Here is a 24308-nt window from a genome sequence, read left to right as displayed (position 1 = left end):
GCATGCTCCCGTCTCCCCTCTCTCATTTCCTGGTGCTTAAACCTCGCAAAGTTTGCCTCATTAACACGAAAGTTGGCCCCTTTCTTACATTTTACCTTAACTATACACAGACAGATTTCATAATTCATAATTTCATTGAATTTCAATGATAGCGGTGCTGCAATGAGGCCTATAAATTAATCATAGTATAGAATTTCATAAAGAAAAAGGCTGCCAGCAGCTAGTTTTAGGATTTTGAAAAATAAGAATTTTAATCTTGCTGTGGTCCTCAACAATGGCACCTCCAAGGGGGTCCACCAAGATCATATTAATCTTTTTGTTGAACTGAAAATGATAATTTTAATGTAAAAAATTTGGTTTTAGTTGGGGCAATTGATAATTAAATAATGGGGGAAAGAGGAGAGCAGGCAATGTCTCCATCGCGCTATGATTGGATATGATTGGTTTGTGCAATAAATCCTGTGTGTGTGTGTGTGTGTGTGTGTGTGTATATGTGTGGGCATGTTATATTTGTGAAATATCAGGAAACAAATGTGTATAATGACATGGGTATGACATAGGTATTACAAAAAGAGGGTGAAATATGAGGACGTTACCCATGTCCTCACTTTTCAAAATGCTTATAAATCATACAGAATGAGTTTTCACAGAAAGTAAACTGTTCAGTTTCCTGTGATGGGTAGGTTTAGGGGTAGGGGCAGTGTAGGGGGATAGAAAATATGGTTTGTACGGTATAAAAACCATTACGCCTGTGGAATGTCCCCACATTTCACAAACCCCCCCCTGTGTGTGTGTGTGTGTGTGTGTGTGTGTGTGTGTGTGTGTGTGCGCTGTCAAATCAATGAATCGCTATGAAAACCATGGTAACAAACGAAGAGCGGGAAAATGGAACAAAGGAAAACAAGTAACAGAGAAACAAACAAAAAAAAAGTCCATGAAAACAAACTAGGTAGTCCATGACACAACGGCCACTCCCCAGTAAGGCGCGACTTCGCTCCATAACAGTTCATTTGAGGGAGGGTGTGAGCTCTGGAGGTGGACGAGGAGCTGGCGTAGAGCTCGAAACAGGCAGGGATGCTGGCCGCAGTGGCAGGGTGGAGAAGTCCTTGACAATGGTGGGACGACGACTGACAAAGTTGAAGCCGGTGGGACAATGGAGCCTGGTGGATCTGAAGGGTAGACGGTCCAAGGTGGAGCTGATGGCTCAGAGGGACAAGGCGGAGCTGAGGAATCCCCACACCACGGCAGAGCTGGAAGATGACTGGAAGCCCCAAGGCGTATTCGGGTTACATGGCAGAGTTAACTGAGGAAGATTAAATTAATTTATCAGTGTTAGAAGCACCCCAGGCCAGGGCTTAAAAAAACTGAAAAAAATATCAATCGGTTCACTCCGAGCAGAATCGATATTATAGCGTTTCCGTTTTTGCGTTCCTCAATAAACATTACTGTTCCGAAAACGGTTTGATTTGAAAAAATACCGGTTAATAACGTTATTTTAATTTAGCCTATACTTTAAACAAATATGTATAAATATACTTATTTTCACTCAATAATAATATAACGCATGGTAATTAAACTTGAATATTTATTTCATAACATTTTTAAAACCACAACAGAAATACATGCATTAATTACAAAGCATAAACAGCGGACCTGTTTTGGAGCGTTAGACAATCGAAAGTGGCCCTCTTATGCCTAATTCTTTTCAGAAGAGTGATAACATTCTTTGCAACATTACATAACTTTTTTTCAACACGATTTGTTTTAAAAAAATGTATGAATAAAGAATAAATAAACTGGATAACCATTAATGTACCGTCAACTGCTAATTTCAAAGCAAACACTGCGCAACACGTCCTTGCATCACATAATCAAATTCAGTCAGCTAATAAAGCTTGATCATTTAATGCAATATAACATACCATTTAATACGAAGCATCAACCGTCTATAGAAAACATTGACCTGTCCTGTATTGGCAATCTGAAAGACTATAGGAAAAATGTTTGATAGATGCTATAGCCTACTTGGATAGGCTTAAATGGAAACTAGCCTAAATCAGTCTATTTGAGCTTAAAGTCCGTACTGCTTATTTAAACGTTCGAAAAGAATGTCCTCCAATACCTGCGCTTTCATTGTAGACCTCAGTGGGGAAAGAAATGTACTTGAGGCATGAAAATGCGCGCTCTGCACTGACGGTAGATTCATATATGACTGGTGCACGGGCATTTCACTCACGCTTGATCCGTCAACGTCACATGCTGTACTACTCAATTCATGATTGGTCACTGCCAAATAAAAATATTAAAGAGAACGATAAAATAACGTTATTAACCGGTTAATGGTCATTTCAAATTAACGTTTCTGTTCAGAACGATTCAAATTGATTTTGATTTCGTTTTCGTTTTTTTTCCTCTTAAAATTTCGTTCGTTTCCGGTTTTCGTTTTCGTTCCTTGAACCGGTTCGGAGCCCTGCCCCAGGCACATCGTTTTACCATTTTTGTAACATAAACATCATCAAACCGATGGGAGCTTCGTATCTTCCAATGTTTCTCTATGGCGCTGAAACCTAAAGATGTCCAAGTTACAGTCCTACAGATGTCCTGTGCAACTGATACTCAACTGCCATTGGCTCATCTGCGTTCGATGGGAAGGGCTTACAATATAGGTCAATTGTCCCTTGTACTTCGCTCACCACAAATGAGGATCCATCCACTCACAGGGCGAAGTTGACATCACATCATCCCTCAGTGTCCAGCCAGAATTCCCCTGTGGTATGATCAGACATATCTCATTGTCCAGTCCGCTCCAGAATCCCTCCATGGACATCAGGTGGCGAGATGGCAGACAAACTCCAAATCTCTGCAGCTTTGAAAAATAAAAATCCCAGCCCCTGAGGGCCAGTGAAAATTCCCCATCTGGGCAATATCTGTCACATTTTAGTCCAGATGAGCAGAGGCGAAGAAGATCAATTATATATCCTTAAAGTAAAACAAAGCAAACTTGGGTAATCCAACAGAAAGAAACATTACTGAAACAGCACAACACACAAACAATACCAGATCAAGAACTGAATGAAATTAGGAGCTTAAATACACAGGGTGAATGAACTCAATGAAGAACAGGTGACAACTAATTAATCAAAAACCAATAAAGAGCGGGAAAATGGAACAAAGGAAAACATGCTGGTATCTGAGAGAAACAAACCAAAAGTCCATGAAAATGAAAACAAACCAGGCAGTCTGTGACATTTTAATTGATTGTTTATTTTTATTATTAAATAATTAAATATAGTATCTGTTCATTCATATATATATATATATATATATATATATATATATATATATATATATATATATATATATATATATATATATATATATATATATATACTATTACACTGTTTTGTTATGTTCTTTTCAATTCAGCTGAATAAATTGGAGGCAAATTGAACAAAATGATGAGAAGCAACTCGGATAGATTTACATTCTGTTTGCAGAGTATTATCAAACTTAACATGTGCCACCTAGTGTTCTGACAAATACAACAGGAAAATGGAGCATACAAACGTTTGATGATTGAGTGCTATTTTTATCTCCCTCAGCAGGAAAACAAAATGGATAAGAAATGTTGCAGTTCAAATCCGATGCCTGGTTGAAAATGAAAACCGTATTCAGAGCTTGTGTGACAAAAAAAAAAAACAATGATTTTGAAACTTTCTGACAATAACACAAGAGAGAAAAATGGACCAATCACATATTTCTTTTTACATCAAGCAGGCAACATTCAATTACAGAAAGGAGGGGGTTTCAAATGTCACACCGCTCTTTAACTTAAACTAGGTGGCTGGGCTGAATTTTTGTCATGTTGAAAAATGTAAATGCCCATTGCTAGGGATCTGTAGCACCGGTTCATCCCATAATAACACACTATGCAATTAGCCATGCCTGAAACGTGTGTATAGCCCCTGTCAAAAGAATAGAAAGCCATTATTTTTAACCTCATATCCAGGTTTTGCTTTGGGGAGGGAGTGCTCATTATTTTGAAGTCCTCTAAGAAGCTAACTGCATACTTTTCTTAAGTGCATAGGCTACTTTGTTGGAGCTTATTGGCTTACTTTTGCTCAACTTCTGTGATTGTAAGTCCATCTTTCAAAGCTAAGTTTTAAAGGGGCTATATGCGTTTTTCTGAAATTTAAACTCGCGACTGACACCTGTGGCCAAAAAACAGAACTGCTCTTATGTTCTGCTCGCTCTCGCAGTGGTGGTGACGTCACATCCGCAGACAGCGTGGGAAAAATCCGACCCGACAGAAAATAGGAAAAATAGGATACAGGCTTATAGGTGCACCCACTGTGAGCGGACAAGGTGTCAGTATGCTCATCAGGAGATGTTTGAGTCATAAATGGTAAAATAAAAAGGCTATTGTTACGTTTATTTTGGGGAAAAAGTTGCATATAGCCACTTTAAGGTTAAAGTATTTGTTTGTTACATTCAAGGAGGAGTTTAGCTAGTTAGCATAGCCATGCTAGCCTCTGCTGGTAGATGCTGTAACAACTAGTAGCCAACTAAAAAGCATCTATGTCATTCAAAATTAGCTGTATATTCTTCTGAGCAATGTATATTGCTATTATGCTTTAGTTACAGTTCAGGCTAGTCGCTAGTGAAGAGTTTTGGTATTGTTAACATTATTGTGATGCCTAATAGCTTTCTCCACACATTATAAGGTGCGTCCAAAATCGCATAATGTCTGAGTATGTGCTACATTTGATGAAGAATGAACTTTTAGCCGTTAAAATGTTATATATAGTATAAATGTGTATATGTATTAAAATAGTAGGTCATCCAGATACACTATATTGCCAAAAGTATTGGGACACCCTCCAAATCATTGAATTCAGGTGTTCCAATCACTTCCATGGCCACAGGTGTATAAAATCAAGCACCTAGGCATGCAGGCGCTTCTACAAACATTTGTGAAAGAATGGGTCGCTCTCAGGAGCTCAGTGAATTCAAGCGTGGTACCATGATAGGTTGCCACCTGTGCAATAAGTCCATTCATGAAATGTCCTCACTTCTAAATATTCTATATTCTGCATGTAAAGGCAAACGTCCCAAAACTTTTGGCAATATAGTGTACTTTTGCTTACTATTTTATGAATACTATACAGCATGGCGTGCCGTGAACGCACCTTGGCTTTCTTGGTTGCACTGACTAATATAGAAGTCATCTTGGACTGATACTGACACCTAGTGGTGTGGATGCAGTATCATGCAGACGGTTGCGGTGTAGTTTAGTTGCTGTGTACATTACTAAAAATGTGGGGGGGGGATTATGTGTTTACACAACAACTGACTTTTGGGGGCCTGAAAACGCAAACTTTTGAAAACGGGTTTCAAAGTGCACGATTTTGAAAACAAAACCGTTATTGTCTCGAAAACGTGAATTTGTGAAAACGGTGACATCATGCGCCTGCGTATTACATGTTCAGTCTATAGGCGCATAGTGTTTGTTAACAAAGTGACATCGCCATCTACTAGCCTGGTAGCATAATACAACATATTTAGTCTTTTTCGCGGATCCGTGTGAACCAGGATCGTTTTGACAATGGTTTCGTCTGTACGCGATAAATGCAAAGGATAATTATTTTCTGTTTTTAGTACATTGTTGTTGTGTAAACATACTTAGAAACAGTGTTGGGGGTAACGCATTACAAGTAACTTGAGCTATGCAATGTTTTTATTGGTGAAGTAGAATCTTTTTTCTCTTGCGTCCTATTTTTCCGCTATCCAGAATGGCAGCACAGCTGAAAGGTTTTTTTGAGCGGCGCCCTCTACTGTACACGCACGAATTCGCATTTTTTCCTCAGCCTGATGTCTATTATTTCAATTTTGGTTTGAAAGGGTCTTTACGTTTTCCCAAAAATATAACTTTTGTTATTAAAAAACAAACAAGCAAGAGAAAAAGTAACGCAAAAGTAACATAATGCATTACTTTTCTTTAAAAAAGTAAAAAAGTAACGCAATTACTTTTTAATGGAGTAACGCCATATTGTAATGTATTACTTTTCAAAAGCATTTTCCTCAACACTGCTTAGAAATGCTGTAGCCAAAATCAACAAGAGATATTTTTTATTAGGCTGATATGACTGTAGTCTCATGTGAGTGCATGATCCTACAATATTCCTTAAATGTCCTTTTTCTTTTTTCTTTTTGGTAAATGAGGTAAATTACACATTTAAGACACATCGATCCTTGTTTTTATCAAAATGTACATAAGATTTATTTTTGTCCAGAAGAGCTTTTAGCAAATTTTGTTAGTGGAATATATATTTATACAAACAACATACTATTATAAGGTAATTAAACACTTATACAGACATTAAAGCAAGTTCAGCAAGTTAAAACACACCCCAAGGGCTTCAATATACTGACAAAAAAAGCTTCCCTCTGACGTTGCGTCAAAATGTCACCACAAGTAATTATAGAGCACAGTGAGTTCAGATTTAGATCTTTAAATCAGTTTAGCTCATTAATGGTCTCTCGCACTGGCTCATCTGCATGCCCTCAACACCTAGAAAGAGAAACTCACAGCTGGGGGCGATTCTCTGTTACACATGAGCTCTTTATATATTTATTTATAGTTAATAAGTCATAGATTCATAAGTGAACATGTAGCCACGGTTTCAATCTGTCATTCAGTGTTTTCAAGACTATGAGGTAAGACTTGGGGCAAGTTGTCACATGTAAATTTGTTGCACATAACAATAGTTATGATAGTGATGTTTTGTAGGTTTAGTACTTGTTTTAGTCTTCATATTTTATTCCTGAAAATCCAAAAGGCAGGTCAATGTAGGTTTAATCATAATAACTTATATATTGTGATGTCAAGCTATGACATTTTGTCCCAAAAGGTCAATATGTGTTTAATTAACTGAATTTTTTTCCTGATCAATAACAATGAAAAATGTTAAATGTGAAAACTGTGTGACAACTTGCCCCAGGCTTCCCTATATCACGACCCGGCAATGACATTGAAGAGATAAATCATAGAAAGTTGCTTAAATTGACAACTCTGTGTCTTATCTAAAATGGTTCGGTCAGATGAACAATGTCCTTGGAAGAGTTTCCGAAAATTGCAGGAATAATGATTAATGATGTCCGGCTAAAAACGTTTCACTATAAGGTATTCTCTCTGCGTGCAAGGAACGTGCACATCTTTGTATTTGCGGTACCAAATTACTAAAGCCTCAAAGCCTAAAGCAGCATCTGTAATGTATATTGAATGTGAAATGATGCAAGAATATATAGGAGGAAAACATAACTGACATATTTAATAAGTCTAAAACTCCTTAGCCCTGCCTTACTTTTTATTCTCAATAATCCCCTATAGGCTAACTAATTATCTCAAATTGATTTTTTATTCTGTTTGATGGCTTAGGAATGGGGATTTAGAGTCCAAAAATGATTTGTTGTACATTTCTACAAAGATACTTTATGCCAAAGTAGTATTTTTTGATGAAGTCCCTGAGGATATAGTCAGCAAAAGAAAGTTTTCAGCAGGCTCTTTCTGTTATTATTTACTCCAACTCATGTCTTTCAAAACTTTTATGTAAGTGTAGAACACAAAAGGAAAAGTTTATAACTGAAGGTCCAAGCTGCTGTTTTAGGGCTGGGTATTGACACAAATTTCGATTCACAAGCTTGCTATTTTGGATATGTATCAGGAACAATACATGGCAAATTTTCTCAATGAAAACCAATCTCTTAACTAATGCTGTAAACTATCATAATTGAATGTAAAAGTTAACTGATTTGTATCCAAACACATTTTAATAATGAAGTTATAATATTAACTTTACAATTACATAATCATATTTCTACTACAACTGGGTATGGGTTTTCTGAGGTAGCCTAAATGTGACGTTACAAGACATTGTTTACTTGCTGACGCCTTTCCACGGTTGAAACACGATTGAGCGATTCCATGTGACATGCTTCGGATTTCGGTAGGATGTACTCTATCTTTTAACACACGTTCAGATGCTCATTCATGTTTATTTGGCGTTGTAACTGGTATTTAGGCGGAGGTGATGATCAGTTCATGCCGCTTCTCTTGAGCTGAGCTGCGCCAGAGCGATCTCACGCCACAGCGCCAAAACGGTATTTATGTTTTTGAATTTCGTAATAAAATGGACGTAATTTGAAATCTGAGACTTTGTTTCATATCAATAGTAACAAAGCAAACGCTTATTGCGATTTATTGGATGGGAGGAGCGCTACATTGTTAATTTCGATCAACGGAAAACAGGATGACTAATCGATTCTTGGGATTTAAGAATGATATCGTTTCGTAAAAATGAGAATCGATTAAAATCGAGAAATCTGTATTTTTTACCCGGCTCTAGTGTTTTACAATGGAAGTCAATGGGGACTATGGCTATCAAGTGAGATTTTAAATGTATACCGACTTAAATTTCAGTCCGTTTCTCACAAGAAGATGTTGAAAATAGTGCTTGAATCTGAGAGAGCACTTTTATGATGCTTTTTTCCTCTTTTTTTTAAACCCTGGTCTCCATCTGCTTTCATTGTGAAGAAGAGAGCAGCTCAGATATTCTGCTAAACATCTTCTTTGGTGTTTTCTGGAAGTAAAATGACAAAAAAAAAATAAAAATTATACTATACTATACATATAACTATAGAACTATACCAAAGGCTCAAATATTGTGTATTTAGACTAAAATATAGTGTTATACTCATTAAAATATTTTAGAAACAACCAGTTACATGTGAAATTGAACTCAAAAGAGAAATAGTCAAAACCATTAATTGCACAGTTTGATTGGTCATTCACAAAATTATGATTTTGTTAGTTAGCTAGATAGTTAGGTATTTTATTAGTTTAGTTTTCTTTTGTACAGGATTTAAACACACTGTATCTATACAACTGCAAGTAAATTTATAATTGACAATGTATTGAATGATTAATGGATTAACCCCCCTCACATATACATTTTGTATATCTCATAAAATAAGAGAAGGGCTGAACCCCTCCAAATCTCAACAGTATTTTCTTCTTTTTTTCAAAGGCTGAAAAACACATCTGGATAATTTATCTCTCCCTCGAAGGATGTCTCGGGGAAAAAAATCCGACTAATATGCAGCAAAGCCAACAAAGGGGAATGTGTCCAGAATTTCCCAGTGGCTCTGATGACCAGAGGTGCATGTGAAAACAGTTGCGAGTCTAAAGGTACGGAGGAAGTTAGGGGAGAAAGACAAATGCGCAAGTGTTTCTCAATGAGAGGAAGGGAAAGTGGGGCAGCTCCCAAAGGACGTTTCTCACGCCTGCTTCGTACTGTCAATCAAAAGCAAAGATGAACGTGAAGGATCTGCTTTTCTCAAACATCCATCTGCACGAGAACCAGTACAGGAGGCGCCTCGGCCACCTTTGACTTGCGCGGGAGCAGCCGAGCTAGGCTTCGGTAGGACGGCGTGGCCCTCAGGAGCAGCTCCTTGAGTCCGGCGCGGAATTCGTGGCGGATCAGACAATAGAGCACAGGGTTGAGGCAGCTGTTTGTGTGGGCTAAGCACACAGTCAGCGGGAAAGCGTACGCCTGGGCGTTGTAGAAGGCCTTGCTGAAGGGCACCAGGTCGAACTTAATGAGGACGCCCCACAGAGTCAGGGCCTGATTGGGCAGCCAACACAAGAAGAATGATAGGACGACGATCACTACAGACTTGGTGACCTTTGAGCGCCGCTTGTGGCGGCCCTGCTCACTTTCAGAGCCAGCCACGCCGCTAATTTTACGGCTTAGCACGATTCTTAGAAGTAGGAGATAGCATACGGTGATCACCACCAGTGGGATCAGAAAACCAAGCAGGACCTTTTGCAGCTGGTACAGTCCTAGCAACAACTGCGGGTCCCAGCTTCCCGTTTCGGGGAAGCGCACCAAACACAGCTCCTCGTCTGTTGCAACCTGGGCTATCGTGGAATAGATGGAATGCGGGAGCGTCGCTATTAGAGATACGACCCAAATGCCCAAGCTGATCCATTTGGCCGCCGTCGCCGCCGCTCTGCGGCTGTGCATCTTCATCGAGGACGCGATGGAGTAGTACCTGGCAACACTCATGGCGGTCAGGAAAAATACACTGGCGTACATGTTCATAGTGGTGACGGAGCTGATGATTTTGCACATAACTTTGCCAAAGGGCCAACGGAAGTCCAACGCCGTGTCCACGGCCCAGAACGGTAGGGTTAGGACGAACTGCAGGTCGGTCAGAGCCAAACCCATCACAAAGCAGTTGATGGAAGACTGCTTCTGACGGTAGCGTGAGTGCAGCAGGTAGAGCGCCAGAGAGTTCCCTACAAGTCCTAGAGCACACACCACTGAATAAATGAGGGCGATCATCACACGCACCGCCAAACTAGACCCATCACCTAGGGTTGAACTAGACTCCTTCGTCAACAACTGCAGCCAGCAGCGTAAAGACAGGTTCCCGCTGACAGCGTCCGTGCAGTTGTCCAAAACCGCGCTGGTGTCCAGTGAGTGCTCACATTCCCCCAGCTCCAGAGTTTGTGTGGTGTTATTCCTCTCCATGGCAGACTCCCACTCAGTCTCTTGTCATGGTGAAATGATACAAACGGAGAAACGAATCCATTCATCTAAATGATCCCAAGTTCATTGCGAGCAGCGCACTTAGTTTCCGGGCATGTATAATTAGTTCACCGGCAGCGAGAGCGCGGTCTCATCGGTCCCTCTCTCTCTCGCGCACCTCTGTGTGCGCTCTGCAGCGCGCGCACATTCTTTTATACTCCGATGGGCATGACGCGCGTCCGCGCACTGCTGAGGCACGCGCCGCTTTTTATGTCAGATACATACATAAATACAGTGCGCAATGAAAGCTAGTTTTACGTGTTATGTTTCATCATACGAAATGGCACGTGAAAGTTTTTAAAAGTCATACGGATATAGCTCAATGACAGTTTGATCATGTAGGAAAACATAATAGCCTAAAACACTTCTAATATAGGTAAGTAGCCTACTTTTTGCATCAATTAAGATATATAATGTGTCCCTTAATCTTATTTGATACAATATGAGTAATGTGTTATTAAAATATGAGTGCTATTTTACATTTTGTCTTGATTTCTTAGAGAAAAGTGCACGAGTTGAATATAATCTAATCTCATTTTTGTTTATTTGTTACAGAAGCCTACTTATTATTTTCCACACACACACACACACACACACACACACACATAGCTTATACATATTTCATACTTATATTCTTTATGTATATACTATATTAGATAGTAAGTTGGCTTCTCTAAATGCATCTACCATTTTATTTAAACATTTATTTAATACATTTAAGAAAATTATATATTACAAAGGTTATCTATCTATCTATCTATCTATCTATCTATCTGTCTGTCTGTCTGTGTATCTATCTATCTATCTATCTATCTGTCTGTCTGTCTGTCTGTCTGTCTGTCTATCTATCTATCTATCTATCTGTCTGTCTGTCTGTCTGTGTATCTATGTATCTGTCTATCTATCTATCTATCTATCTATCTATCTATCTATCTATCTATCTATCTATCTATCTATCTATCTATCTATCTATCTATCTATCTATCTATCTATCTATCTATCTATCTATCTATCTATCTATATCTATCTATCTATCATCTGTCTGTCTGTCATTTGTGTAGCCTAATATTTTATACTTGACACATGTAATTTAAAACAAAACATATTCAAATATACTGCTCTCTCTCTCTCTCTCTCTCTCTCTCTCTCTCTCTCTCTCTCTCTCTCTCTCTCTCTCTCTCTCTCTCTCTCTCTCTCTCTCTCTCTCTGACGCACATGCATACTCTTAACTCTTCTTTCTCGTTCACTCTCTCGGTGTGTGCTTGTCTGTGCCGAACACACCTCCAAATTATTTCACATCGATACAATTATACTCTGATTTCTCTTCCCATCCACGATAACTCACACATAAGCTTTTTCACATTCACAGACTTTTAATTACAACCCACAGTTCTTGAAAATAACTCAGAAATTCACACAATGAAAGTGATAAATTATTGATTTCAGACAATGGATTCTTTGGTCTTAGTTGTTAATTTAGAAGATTACTGAGCCAACCATTTCATAGCTGTGCCTTGAGGAGCAAAGAGTCAAGTAAAATGTCTCTGAGAGATGCAAGTTTATCTCTCTTCATGATTGAAATCTTATAGTGTGGTCTTTATCAAAACCTGCTGAACCCTGCTGTCAATTACATTTGAGCCTATACAATATTATTGACCACAATAGAAAGATTATGCATGATGGTCAATCTATCTTTTGTATATTTCCCCCCCAAGTTTCTTATCTGAAAGTGACTTGAAATACCTCCCACACTGTTTTCTCATTCCTGCACTGGAGGTTATTCACTGTATTCACAGTTCATAAAATGTCAAAGAAAAAATGAAGTTGACATGTATTGATTAATTTGTATGATCTACACAAACTGCTTTTATGTATTCATCCGTGCATCTCTCTTATGGATTATATAAGAGCCTTTACATTGATGGATCTAGCCTCATGAAAAAAAAACTATTTGTCAAGGAGGATCATATTTGTTTTTAGTGCAATTTAGTTCACCTGTTCTTCTCATCTGCACTGGCCTCATTCTGTCTCTTGTGGCGTCTAAATTGTACTGAAAGGCATTTATGTATTGACATCAACCCAGAGTTGAAGACAGAGAGTTGTCCATTTCGTAAGACGTATTTTAAAACATTTATTGGAAAAAAACAATGCAAACGGATGGTTGAAAGACAATATAACACAATATGATTTTAATGAAAAAGCACAATTGTTATCAAAAGCAATTTATGCACAAGTCCATAAAAAATCAGCCTTCAGATTAACATCCATAAAGCAAAACTTTCTTCAAAGGGAAGACAAACACAAGGCACTCCTTTAGGACACACCTGCTTTCCACATGAAAAATTAATGAATTTGAATTAACTGATTTTATTATTCACCTCAGCTGTATTGCACATCAATTGGCATAGCAGACATGGTTCAAAGTTGTTGTGATAGGCCTAATACAGCGGAGTCCAAAAGTCTGATGTCACATCTGGGATTTTTATTATTAATATTTCATAAACTCTTAAATTGGAAAAAAAAAGTAAAAGTAATATATATCCCAGCAAACATCTGGACGTTTAATGACCGTTTAAACGCCGTCCCTCCGACACGACGGGTCATGGTTGAAAAATAGATCCAAAATGAATGTTGAACGGACATAACTGAGTGCATTTTTAGGAACTATTCTGTGTTACATATTTTTGCCGATTTATACCGTCCTACCGCGACTATTTTTGGCCAGGGACACAACGTTGCCGTTGGACCAATGTTTGCTGGGATAATGTTAATTCGTTTGTACAAAGATCAGATTTCCTTGCTCAGAATGCTCACACTGAAGTTTTTTGAAATTCAAGATTTTTACATTTTAACTTCTCACTCAAATTACACTTTTATATACATTTTATTACACACTGTATCATTCCGCACATTCGCGTAAATAAAACCGCGGCTACTTTCACGTCTCTCTTATGACACCGCGGACTGTCAACATTACAAACGCAACCGTCGCCATCTTGCGACAGATAGTGAGAATTTATAGTGAGAAATTACCTCAGAAGTCGGATATTGCAGTATGCCTATTACAATAATATTACAACAATATTGTTGCAGCATTTATCTTGTCGCTAATCCGGGTTGTTTCGTACGTTAGTGGAATATTTTTTCGTAGCGGAAGCTTTAAGATAATAGGCCTTTGCAGGTAAGCTTATAAATAATTGCATTTCAATAAGCACGAGAATGTATCCTACAGTCAACCAGTATCGCAAAAAAGCTCATTTATAGTTGAAAAAATAGGCCTATATTTGAAAATAGAAGCATTTTCATTTCGACCCCACTGCATTTAAAATAAAAATAAAGGGTATTCGCTTCTTAAATGTCAGGAAAACGAGAAAAATAAGCACTTCCTTCATTCCAAATGAGCAGATAAAATTGGACTTATTTTTTATCCGAAGTTTGATAATATAAGTAGTAGGCTACTGTATCTCTTAAAGATTACTTCAGTATAGAAAAAAGGGGATAACAGCTTCCAGCCTTCAGTTGGCTGGCTCCCGTCTTCAAAGGCGCTGTTAAAGGAATTTTGACAAATCCCCGGGTAAATCCCCTTCTGCCCTTCACATATCATCAGCATGAGGACTCCGCCTAGAGCCACGTCGTGGATTCAAGGTCACTGTCGCTACATGCCCGGTGATGGGGTCTCCATGGTGATGCTCGTCATGCTGGTCTAAACTGTGGTTGTGGAATTCAGAGTCGTAATTGGGGAACTCTGGTCTCCTGTGAAGTCTTCCCAGCAGCGACGCTATCTCCTCCATACTTTTATCCTCAGAGAAGCGTGGGAGAATTTTGTGGTCCTCCGTGACAGAGTAAGGATGCTCGAGGGAGCGGGAAGACTGGAGGTTGCGCAGTGACCGTGACTGAACTGCAAGGGGTTAAAGTCAAGAACATGTAAGAAAGATACTTTAGACTTCTTCTTGTGAAAAGTATGTCTGTGCTATCGTTCCTTAAAACAGAACGAAACTTGATGTGATATTTTATTATCAAGTTTCTCCAACTGTGGGCACTTTTAGCCCCGTGGACGTTTAGACCAGGGGTTTTCAAACTTTATGATGCCAAGGACCCCCAAATATGATGAACCTTTTATGAGGGACCCCCTTCCTAGAATCAATGTATATATTTTTATGTATGAAAAAAACATTTAAAATGTTAGATAAATAGTAAATGTGACATTATAAACGCAACTTGTTTCCCAAACTTAAATGTATTAACCTGAAGTAGGCAAACGGGGGGACTATTAGTGAGAAAAACTCACTAGAAAGATAAGTGAGTCAAAGCAAACATATACAATTCTAAAAAGTGTATACGGCAAGAAAGGAGAGAAACATTTAGAAATGAAACAGTTAGAATGTTCGGTAGACTTTATCCACTTTTGCTTATGTTTTTTTATTCTCTGAAATTTTCTGGGAACCCCTTAGAACCTTCTGGAGGAACCCTGGGTGTACCCGGACCCCAGTTTGAAAACCCCTGGTCTAGACAATAATTGTACACTCTGACTTCTAGTTTATGTAATTATTTTACTCATACAGTTTTTCTCATTCGCTTTGGTACATTTCTTGAATCATCCTAAAAGTGTTAGTTCACCCAAAAATTAATAGTAGCCCATGATTTACTCACCTTCAAGTCATCATAGGTGTATATGACATTCTTCTTTCAGAGTTATATAAAAAAATATCCTGGCTCTTCCGAGCTTTATAATGGTAGTGACTTGTTAGGTCGTTTTTGAAGTCCATAAAAGTGCATCTATCCATCATATAACTGCTCCACAAGTCGACTTGCGTACCGCTGACCATCGGAAGCTCTATAAAGTTTTAAATATGGATATTTTTCTTTACACAAACGCGCCACTTTGCTTCTGAAGGCCTTTGTTAACCCCCCGAAACAGTGTGGAGCAGTTATATGATGGATAGATGCACTTTTATGGATTTCAAAAATGACCCAACAAGTCACTGTCATTATAAAGCTTGGAAGAGCCAGGACATTTTTAATATAATTCCAATTTATTCGCTTGCTTTTATGTTAGATTACTTGAAACTGTTTCATGGACGTACAGAAAAAAATCTATTTATACTTTGATGCAGACGGGAGCGGGACAAAACAAGAATGTTGCAGGCGGGAGCGGGAGATGGTAACATATATTTTGCGGGAGCGGGACAGAATCCTGCGGGAGCAGGACTGAAAAATTTGTCCCATGCAGGTCTCTACCTCAGATCTCAACTTCCAAGGGAATGAATTGAAAAAACTCTATCTGCTCCACACCATTATGAATGCCTGTGCGGCCGTGCGCATTTTACTTTCGGTTTAATTAACAATTAAAAAGCGTGGCGCAAAAGAGGGAGAACTCTCCTGGTGTTGGCACGCGTCGATTAACCGGTGGGAAAATGTCCTCACAGTCACATCCCTACTGTATATGGGATATTGATTGCAAGAGACTGGACAGGATTCACAGTTGCAATTTTACTGTTGGTCTGTCAACAAATTACAGTACAATGTCATTGCGATATAAAGAAAAAGACAAAAGTAGTGTGTATATATATATATATATATATAAATATATACATACACACATACATGTTACATTATGCCTCTATAAAGTATATTTACTGTAAAATGTAAAATCCAATGGACTAGCAATACAGTATAGTGAACATTGTCTGATTACATACCTGATCTGTCTACAAACGCTTGAATGATTGAGGACATGGTTGTTCTCCCAACATTCAGCTGTACCTTTCGACCCGCCTCGGCCATAAGGTCATGATTGAGAACATGGTTCACTATAGTTGTCCTTATTTCATCAGAAACATGTCTACAATCTTGACCTCTTCCACTGCTTTTCCCTTCCACAATTTATCCTTACTCCTCCTCTTCTTCTTCCCTGCTGTTTACCCTGTGTGTTTCTGTTCTTCCATTGTCAGAATTTGTAACACTGTGTTGCTCTCCGTCTATATGCTTGCCAAATGAAGCTTCATGAAATGCACCTCTGAGCTATTTTTAGAGAACTGGTTAATCATTGGTTGATCTGGCCCTTTAAATTTCCCTTCATTAGTGAAATTCAAAATTCACCTCCGCAATTCATCATTTCAGGACACATTTATCAAAAAAAAGTCTCAAATAAATGTACAGTGCATCCGGAAAAGTATTCACAGCACACCACATTTTGTTATGTTGCAGCCTTATTCCAAAATGGATTAAATTCATTATGATCTGAGAAATGCACCAAAACGACTGAAAAAAACGGTAATCTCCTATATACTGACATATTTCTGTAATTTTTTCCCAGTCGTGAAAATTCCCACCACAGTGTCATTTCCACCATCTCAAATCATTTAATAATTTTCTGTGATGGAAAGGACATTTTGTTATTGGGAATAAAATGGCAGACTCATTTGTCTTGCTAAGGCTAATTTCAGAGCATGTAGGCCTATCGTAAATAAACAATCATTTTTGCATTATTTGCAAATGACACGCCATATAAATACGATGTTCACGAGTTATATTTACCTTGATTTCTCTTTATTTTATTCACACGTTATGTCTCACATCTCAAGTTCTTTACTGACACTCTACTCTACACTAAGTTAAAAAAACTATTGGAGGTCAAATTGTTTGGGGTTGGAGAAATTATGCCACTAGATTATAACAGTTTGATAGAAAAAGTAGTTTATTATTATTTCATATATGTTTAGATTATAATCGTTTCAACCATGGAATTCATATTTTTATTATGGATTTTCATAATTTGGATCTTGGGCAAGGGTATAACAATGAAATCTATACTTAAAGGGCATTAGACTTCTAGAAAAATAGCAAAAATTACTTACAAAAGCACAGTTTTGAGTGACCTTCATAGACCAAAATGTTGAAATCTGTTTTTAATAAACATTTAGGACATAAAAGTGCCTGAAACGGCCCATGTGCAAAGACATTCATTCACTTTTTAACAAAACATATTGTCAATCCCTCAGAATCAAACTCAAGAGTTTAGAAATTCACAGTCTACTTCCTGCAGCTGGTCAATGCCAGTCATTTTTTAGTCTGTGGATGAAATAAACACAGTCGAGTCACGCTTTGACACATTTTACCCTGTTCTTTTTTTCATGAACTTCAGCCACCCACTTCAAAATAGCTGCGGAGCTCTACAGGAAGCTAATCAAACAAGACTGCGATCAAGTGTGCCAAACTTTAACCATGACCTACGCGTGGCCTTCACAATAAGAATTGATTCCCTTCAGAAACACACTGACAGCAGTTTGATAGGGACAAATTACAACTTCTCTTCCACACCGTTGATTCAGCATGTGGGAAACATCACGTCTTTGTCACCTCCCTCAGTCCTTCCAATAACTGTCATAAAGCTTCAGCCCAAGCCTAATGGCTTGTCAACCAAATGATACATTACACGGATTCAAGAACCATTTGTTCTTCAAGCATGACATTTTCCTCTCAAGTTAGCGACCACGGGATATAAGGTAGTTGTAATAGGTTTAAACCTCAAGGACTGGATGATGGGGATATTTCGGCCAGAAAACTCACCTCTCAATGGGCTGAAGTCTCCGTGCTGGCTGACTTTGGTATCTGTGAAGGGCTTCAGACTGGGCAGCAGAATCAAGGTGAATGACAGAAGCAGTACCTGAGGGACAGAGGCAGATGGAAGGCTTGAGCGTAGCAGCACAGACGGCCATTAATAGTGAAGCACAACTTTGATGTAAAATACATTTTTGGGGTATGTTCACAAGTAGCTGTCGATTGGAGTTCCTTGTTCTGTGATTACTGACTTCTGACTGATAATTGCTTTAGGAGCGTTTGTTAGTCAATGTGTTGTGCTCCCTCATAAAAGACAATGAAATGTACCATATTGTGGTTTTTGTACAGAATTGAAGCTGAATTTTCAGCAGCCATTACTTCAGTCTTCAATTTTACATGATAAACGGTTGAGAAAACGGTTGTTCTGCATGCTTTATATTTTTGTGGAAACTGTGATAAATGATGAATAAAGTTCAGAAGAACTGAAGAAAATTGACCGGCATTGAGTTATACCAGTGAAAATTCAAAATTTTCAGGTACAGAAATTGAAAAAACAAAAGAATAAACTAAAAGTGATAAACATGTAAGTATATGTTGTCTGAGCTGTAAATTCAGTTTTGCAAGTGTGTAACTCAGGCCCTGTGTGCTCTAGCACCCTGCAGACAGTTTGGGCTGTTTCCTCTGGAGACCCCCCCAATATTTCAATTGGCAAGGCTTAAACTTTCATGACGATGTAGCACTGGCCCGTCAACTGTAAACCGAGCGTTGTTCATGTTCATGTTCTCACAAAATAGCATTGTTAGAATTAGTAAAAATGTTACTGGCCAACTGGCAATTGACACCGTACATACACTTGCCAACGCCGATTTTTACTCGCATTTGGTGCTTGGCGAGCATTAATTTTAGGTCATATTCTTCTTCTTTTTTTTACTAAATTTTACATTTGACACTTTTAATTCTGTTTTCTAAAGACTGTGATTGTTTTAAAATCTTGACAGAAATAGTTTGTATTAAGAAATAAAAACTGGAAAAAAATATATATAAAAAAAAAATTCTTATTTCTCTCCTTCAATGTTCAGTTTGTATTTGTATTATGGAAGCTTGTTTCCGCCACAGAATAAAACATTTTAAAAGATAATTGCGACTTTTTATCTCACAATTGTGAGTTTACATCTCGCAATTCAGACTTTTTTCTCAGTCGATTTGCGAGATCAATTGTGAGTTATAAAGTCAGAATTGCAAGCTATAAAGTCCTATCCTAGAAATCTAGACTCACCCTAGCGGCAGCAAATCTAATTGACCTATCGGTAAGCCCCGCCCCCCTTAGTTACTGTTGCTAACTCAGACAAACAAACGGAGTTGCTATTTCTTACAATGACAGCTGTCAGTGTGAAAACCTTATCCCAAGATGTTTTTGGACACAGAATGTAGCGTATACCCCGTCCGAATGATGGCCAAACTTTACTGATGGTTTATCAAGTTCATTATGTCCTTTTTCACTCCAAAAAATAATTGTAAGAGCTGAACAAACAAAGCATAAGAAGTGCGCATTGACGTCACATTCACAAACTATCTCTCTCCGTTGCATTACCATTAACATACACAGCAAAGTACACAAAACACTCATACAACTAACAGTAAACAAACATATAACGTTACACAGACCGTATGCCTTTTCGAGGGTGCAGTTAATAACTGGTAACTTTGCAAAACTGCGTGCAAGCTCTTCCTTTCACTACCCGGAGACTATAATACCCATCCAAATAGGAGTCCTCCTTAGTAGGACAGATAATGTAGACCTTAAACATATCTAAAATTAAATTAGTTTAATATGGAGAGGCACTGAAATGTAGACCTTCGTGTTTTTGACCTACAGTGTTGCATGACATGAGAACAGTTAGTTATTTCGGTTTGTATGTTAGCAGGGACTTTAATCGTAACTTAACAAGAGTATGGCAAACAGAAAGTCCTCTTAGGATACCTGGAATCAGTGTTACAGTACCCCAGGCACATCGTTTTGCCATTTTTGTAGCATAAACACCATCAAACCGATGAGAGCTTCGGATTTTTCAATGTTTCTCTATGGCGGCGACACATAAAGATGTCCGAGTTCCAGTCCCAGCGCAACTGATACTCAACTACTATTGGCTCATCTGCGTTCGAGGGGAGGGGCTTACCGATAGGTCAATTTGCAGCCAGGGTCGTCTAGCAGCTCTCCGTTGGCTTACGAGCTAGAAAAACCAAACTCTGGTCAGGCCAATCACATCGTGTATAGAGTCGGTGGGCGGGCTTAACATAATGCTACTTGTAAACAAAGAAGCTGGCGAACAGTGGTCTTTCGATTCGGCTTTGGCCGCGACTCTGGTAGACTTGGAGTTAAGCTTTTCTTTGAGAAAAGAACAAAGAACTGCACTGAAGTCACTCTTAAGAAAGGAAGATGTGTTCGGATTTTTGCCGACCGGATACGGCGAAAGTTTAATCTATCAACTAGCTCCGCTTCACCTTCTTCGTTGCTCTGGTTGGTTGTAGTGCTATCCTATTGCGTGCAGAGGGAATTTGAAAGACAACCGTTTATCCCGCCCCTCGGATTGAGCCCTGCCAATGGTGTGTTCCCAGACCCAACAACTTGATGTGGGTCTGGCTTGTCAGGCTAATAAAGTCCAATTCTGAAGGGAAAAAAGAGACTTTTTTTCTCAGAATTGCTAGTTTATATCTCGAGATCTATAGATTATATCTGAGAAAAAAAAGTCTGAATTGTGAGATAAAATGCAGCAATTACCTTTTTTATTATTTTATTCCATGGCGGAAACAAGCTTCCATAATGCATTGCATCTTTCTAGGGAATTTACCTTTGTGCTACTGCTTTTGAAATGCTTACGGTAGGTCGGAATAAAATATACTGATAAATAATTCAAAATCAGACCAAGAATGTGTTGATTTAAAAAAATTTGTGGTTAATGCACGTTGACATGAGCTGAAAGAAAACAGTGGCAAGTGCCAGAGAAAATACCATGTTATGTATGTGTCTAGTGTGTGTTTTAAAAGCCCAAAGCATGATTAATATATGCGTGTGTCTTTCATGTGCTAATATTCTTCTTTTAACCCTCACCAGAATGCAGGTCCCAGTCTGGGCCGGTTTGTTGGATCCGTTCATGACCATCGCCTGGAGCCGACGCAGTTGTTCCATCATGGAGCTGAGATGGAGAGAGCGGGGTAAAAAGTTCAATTTCAGGGAACTATATGGAATGTGAAAATTACCAAGTAAATGATTCTCTCACATGTTGCATTTTTCCAGCTGGAAGACTTTCCTCTGCAGCTCCTGGTTGTGTGCACTGCATGCCGCCATCCTACGGAAACACATTTCCCGTTACCATGTAAAAGAAGACAGGTTGCTCTCAAGCCAACTGTCAGACACAGCTGTAAACTTCCACCTGGTATAATTCCAGGGGGGGTTGCATTCAGTAGCTTAAATTTTTTTCTCTCTGTGATTCAATGCACGTAGCATCCGCTTTTGCTTCATTTGTTCGAGCACAACCGTCAATACCTGCTCTCCAGGCCGTCGATGTATTCTTTCTTCTTCTTCCTGCTCTCCTGGGCCGACTGCTTGTTGCGGATCTTACGGCGGATTTTCTTCAGAATCCTTTCCTCGTACTTGATCATGGAAGGGAAGCAGAAACATTGAGCTACAAAGACAAATGACTGTGCTCTACTATTATGGTGTAATCGCCAGCTGTAGGTACCTTGGTGAGCGGGAACTGATTTGGCAGAGACACTCCTTCCTTGGCAAGTAGTCGTTTCTCATCTTCTGTGAGAACCAGTTCCTGGTAGGACTGCTGAGACACTTTTGTGGTCTGCAATATCAATCGGACATGAAAGTAACACATCCAATCAATGTTTCTATGTGCCTGGATGGTCAGAATCCTATTGAGTTCAGCTTTTATCTGCACTAAAGTTCACCTTTTCCCTATTCTGCCTTGTGTATTTTACCTAGCTTCACGCCTGAGTGCAAACTCACAGGCTCTGGTGTGCCAGATAGCAGCAGGTCCTTGACAGTTAGGGGGAGTCCAGTGGTCGGTTGGGCCTGTGCCGTTTCAGATGCACGCCGTATCCCTCCAGCCCCATCTGGGAAGAAGCCAGTCTCCCAGCCATCTGCAGCAACAGATAATACTATTTATCCTTCTTTGTGTGCTTGCGGAGAGATTCACAAAGCTCAGGAATTGGGGCTTATCTTCAGAGAGTGTAGCAAACCAACACACAATGCAGTGAATTAATAAGTTGGAGGCTAATCATCTGTGTTTACAGTGTGAATCAATCGCTGGCCACCAGGAAGGTTCACATCACGAATACTTGATACTCACTGAAATCAAATGGGACGTTTGTGTCGAGATTGTGTTGCGTCTGGGATATGACGACGTACGGCTCCACCGGGGGGCTTGCGGTTGGTGGCGGACTGTCGATGTGATCCGAATGAGGGTCTTCGCTGATTCCGCTATCGCTAGGAGAGGGCGACCAAACTGGAGACCCCGAAACAGAGTCGCACCCACCTAAAAGTACATTGAGGAAGTCCTCGTTTCCCTGAGCAGGCATCATCATCTAGGAATTGAAAGTACAGGATGGCGGAGGTGAGATATTCGATTCTTTCTTCTGCAGAACACAAAATTTTGTCCATACAATGAAAGTAAATGGGGTCCAAATTGACAAAAAAAAGTCCTTCAAAATATATATGTTTTTTTTTGTGTTCCCTGGGCAGGCATCAACATCAACCAATCGAAAATACAGGATGGTGGAGGTGAGATATTACATTCTTCTATAGAACACACAAAAATATATATATTCTGCAGAACACAAAATTTTGTCCATACCATTAAAAGTAAATGGGGTCCAAATTGACCAAAAAAAGTTCTTTAAAATGTATTTTTTTGTGTTCCCTGGACAGGCGTCATCCTCTAGCAATCAAAAATACAGGATGGTGGAGATGAGATATTCAATTCTTCTACGGAACTCAAAAGATAATATTTTGAAGAATAGTTTTTGTCCATACAATGAAAGTAAATGGGGTCCAAACTGACAAAAAAAAAAGTTCTTTAAAATATCTTCGTTTGTGTTCCGCAGAAGAAACTAAATGAAACAGATTTGGAATGACACGAGGGTGAGTAAATGATGACAATTTTGCGTGTATTATCCCTTTAATATGGCATGTTAAAATCTGAAGAAACTCGGAAGAACGTCTTTGTTGACTTCGACTTACTTGATGATCTTGAACTGGCCAAAGCTGATTGTTTTGTTGTCCCATATTCTCATGCCGTAGGATACCCTCGTTTTTATCGAAGAGCAAATCGAGAAGTTCCAACCCCTCACCGCTCTATGACACAATGAATATATTTTCTGTTTAATTCATCTGTTGTCAGTGGGATTCAATGGAAATGGAAAATAGAAAATGGATGAAAGCACCAAAAACGGTTAAAAGCAAGCAAATGTTGAAAAGAGAAGACGGAACAGATAACTTTTCCATTTTTTTGAACTTTGCTCTTTATGAGATATTGCACATGAAGGTTAGATAACGTAGACTACGTTTAATAATACATTTTCTTTGCTAGTATGCAAAACTAATACAAATTCAAAACATTAGGGCTTACCTGGTCTGAATAGTGCTCCATTACTGCCCAGTGGTAACACAGTCTATAATATCCTTGTAAAAACGCAAAAAAATGCGACAAAACCAAAACATCTGTCAATAGGTTGTCCTGACACTGTCTGTGTCCGTCTGCTCACCTAGGACAAAGTTCGAACTCCAACGCAACAATCAGGTCATCATCCTATGGGCTGCATTTGATTGGCTGTTCTTTGTAGGGATGTAAGATAAAAAATGTGGGAACACCCTGGAGAAATTCTGTAGCTTATATTTCAACCAAACATTTGTTTGTATGAAGTAAAAATCTATAGCATTCAAATAATCGACTCTTGATTAGGTACTAGGTAAAGTGCAACCTCAAATAAAAAATAAACATACACTGCCAATTTTTTTTTTACATACACATTTTTGTAAAAAAACATTCCTGACAGTGTACCATATTTACATTTCTTATCCCTGGAGAA

At 38.8% G+C, this 24308-nt stretch overlaps 2 protein-coding genes across 2 annotated transcripts; both read right to left on the bottom strand.

The window, feature by feature from the left end:
• Nucleotides 1–8874: 8874 nt before the first annotated feature.
• rxfp3.2b (relaxin family peptide receptor 3.2b) lies at nt 8875–10772 on the bottom strand. The gene has a single exon (XM_079807648.1). It carries the CDS (start codon nt 10593–10595, stop codon nt 9396–9398), a length of 1200 nt encoding a protein of 399 aa, XP_079663774.1. The 5' UTR covers nt 10596–10772; the 3' UTR covers nt 8875–9395.
• Nucleotides 10773–12753: 1981 nt separating this feature from the next.
• creb3l3a (cAMP responsive element binding protein 3-like 3a) lies at nt 12754–23998 on the bottom strand. The gene is made up of 10 exons (XM_079807812.1): nt 23849–23998; nt 23461–23574; nt 22571–22805; nt 22228–22361; nt 21953–22063; nt 21757–21863; nt 21491–21559; nt 21322–21406; nt 18222–18318; nt 12754–14550 (listed from the first exon to the last, which is right to left on the bottom strand). The coding sequence occupies exons 1-10, from the start codon at nt 23867–23869 to the stop codon at nt 14246–14248; spliced, it is 1278 nt and encodes a 425-aa protein (XP_079663938.1). The 5' UTR covers nt 23870–23998; the 3' UTR covers nt 12754–14245.
• Between the last annotated feature and the right edge of the window lie 310 nt (nt 23999–24308).

This window comes from Gobio gobio (genome assembly GCF_949357685.1).
Source record: "Gobio gobio genome assembly, chromosome: 24".
NCBI classification, from domain to species: Eukaryota; Metazoa; Chordata; class Actinopteri; order Cypriniformes; family Gobionidae; genus Gobio; species Gobio gobio.
The sequence above is the reverse complement of the archived record's forward strand: the minus strand, read 5'-3'. Positions and strand labels throughout refer to the sequence as shown.

Coding starts and splice junctions, on each gene's coding strand:
- rxfp3.2b (XM_079807648.1), bottom strand. CDS start 10,595: ATGGAGAGGAATAACACCACACAAACTCTGGAGCTGGGGGAATGTGAG.
- creb3l3a (XM_079807812.1), bottom strand. CDS start 23,869: ATGGAGCACTATTCAGACCAG. Junction 22,806..23,460: donor GGCCAGTTCAAGATCATCAA/GTAAGTCGAAGT, acceptor TTCAATTCCTAG/ATGATGATGCCTGCTCAGGG. Junction 14,551..18,221: donor AGACTTCAGCCCATTGAGAG/GTGAGTTTTCTG, acceptor AACCCCTTGCAG/TTCAGTCACGGTCACTGCGC.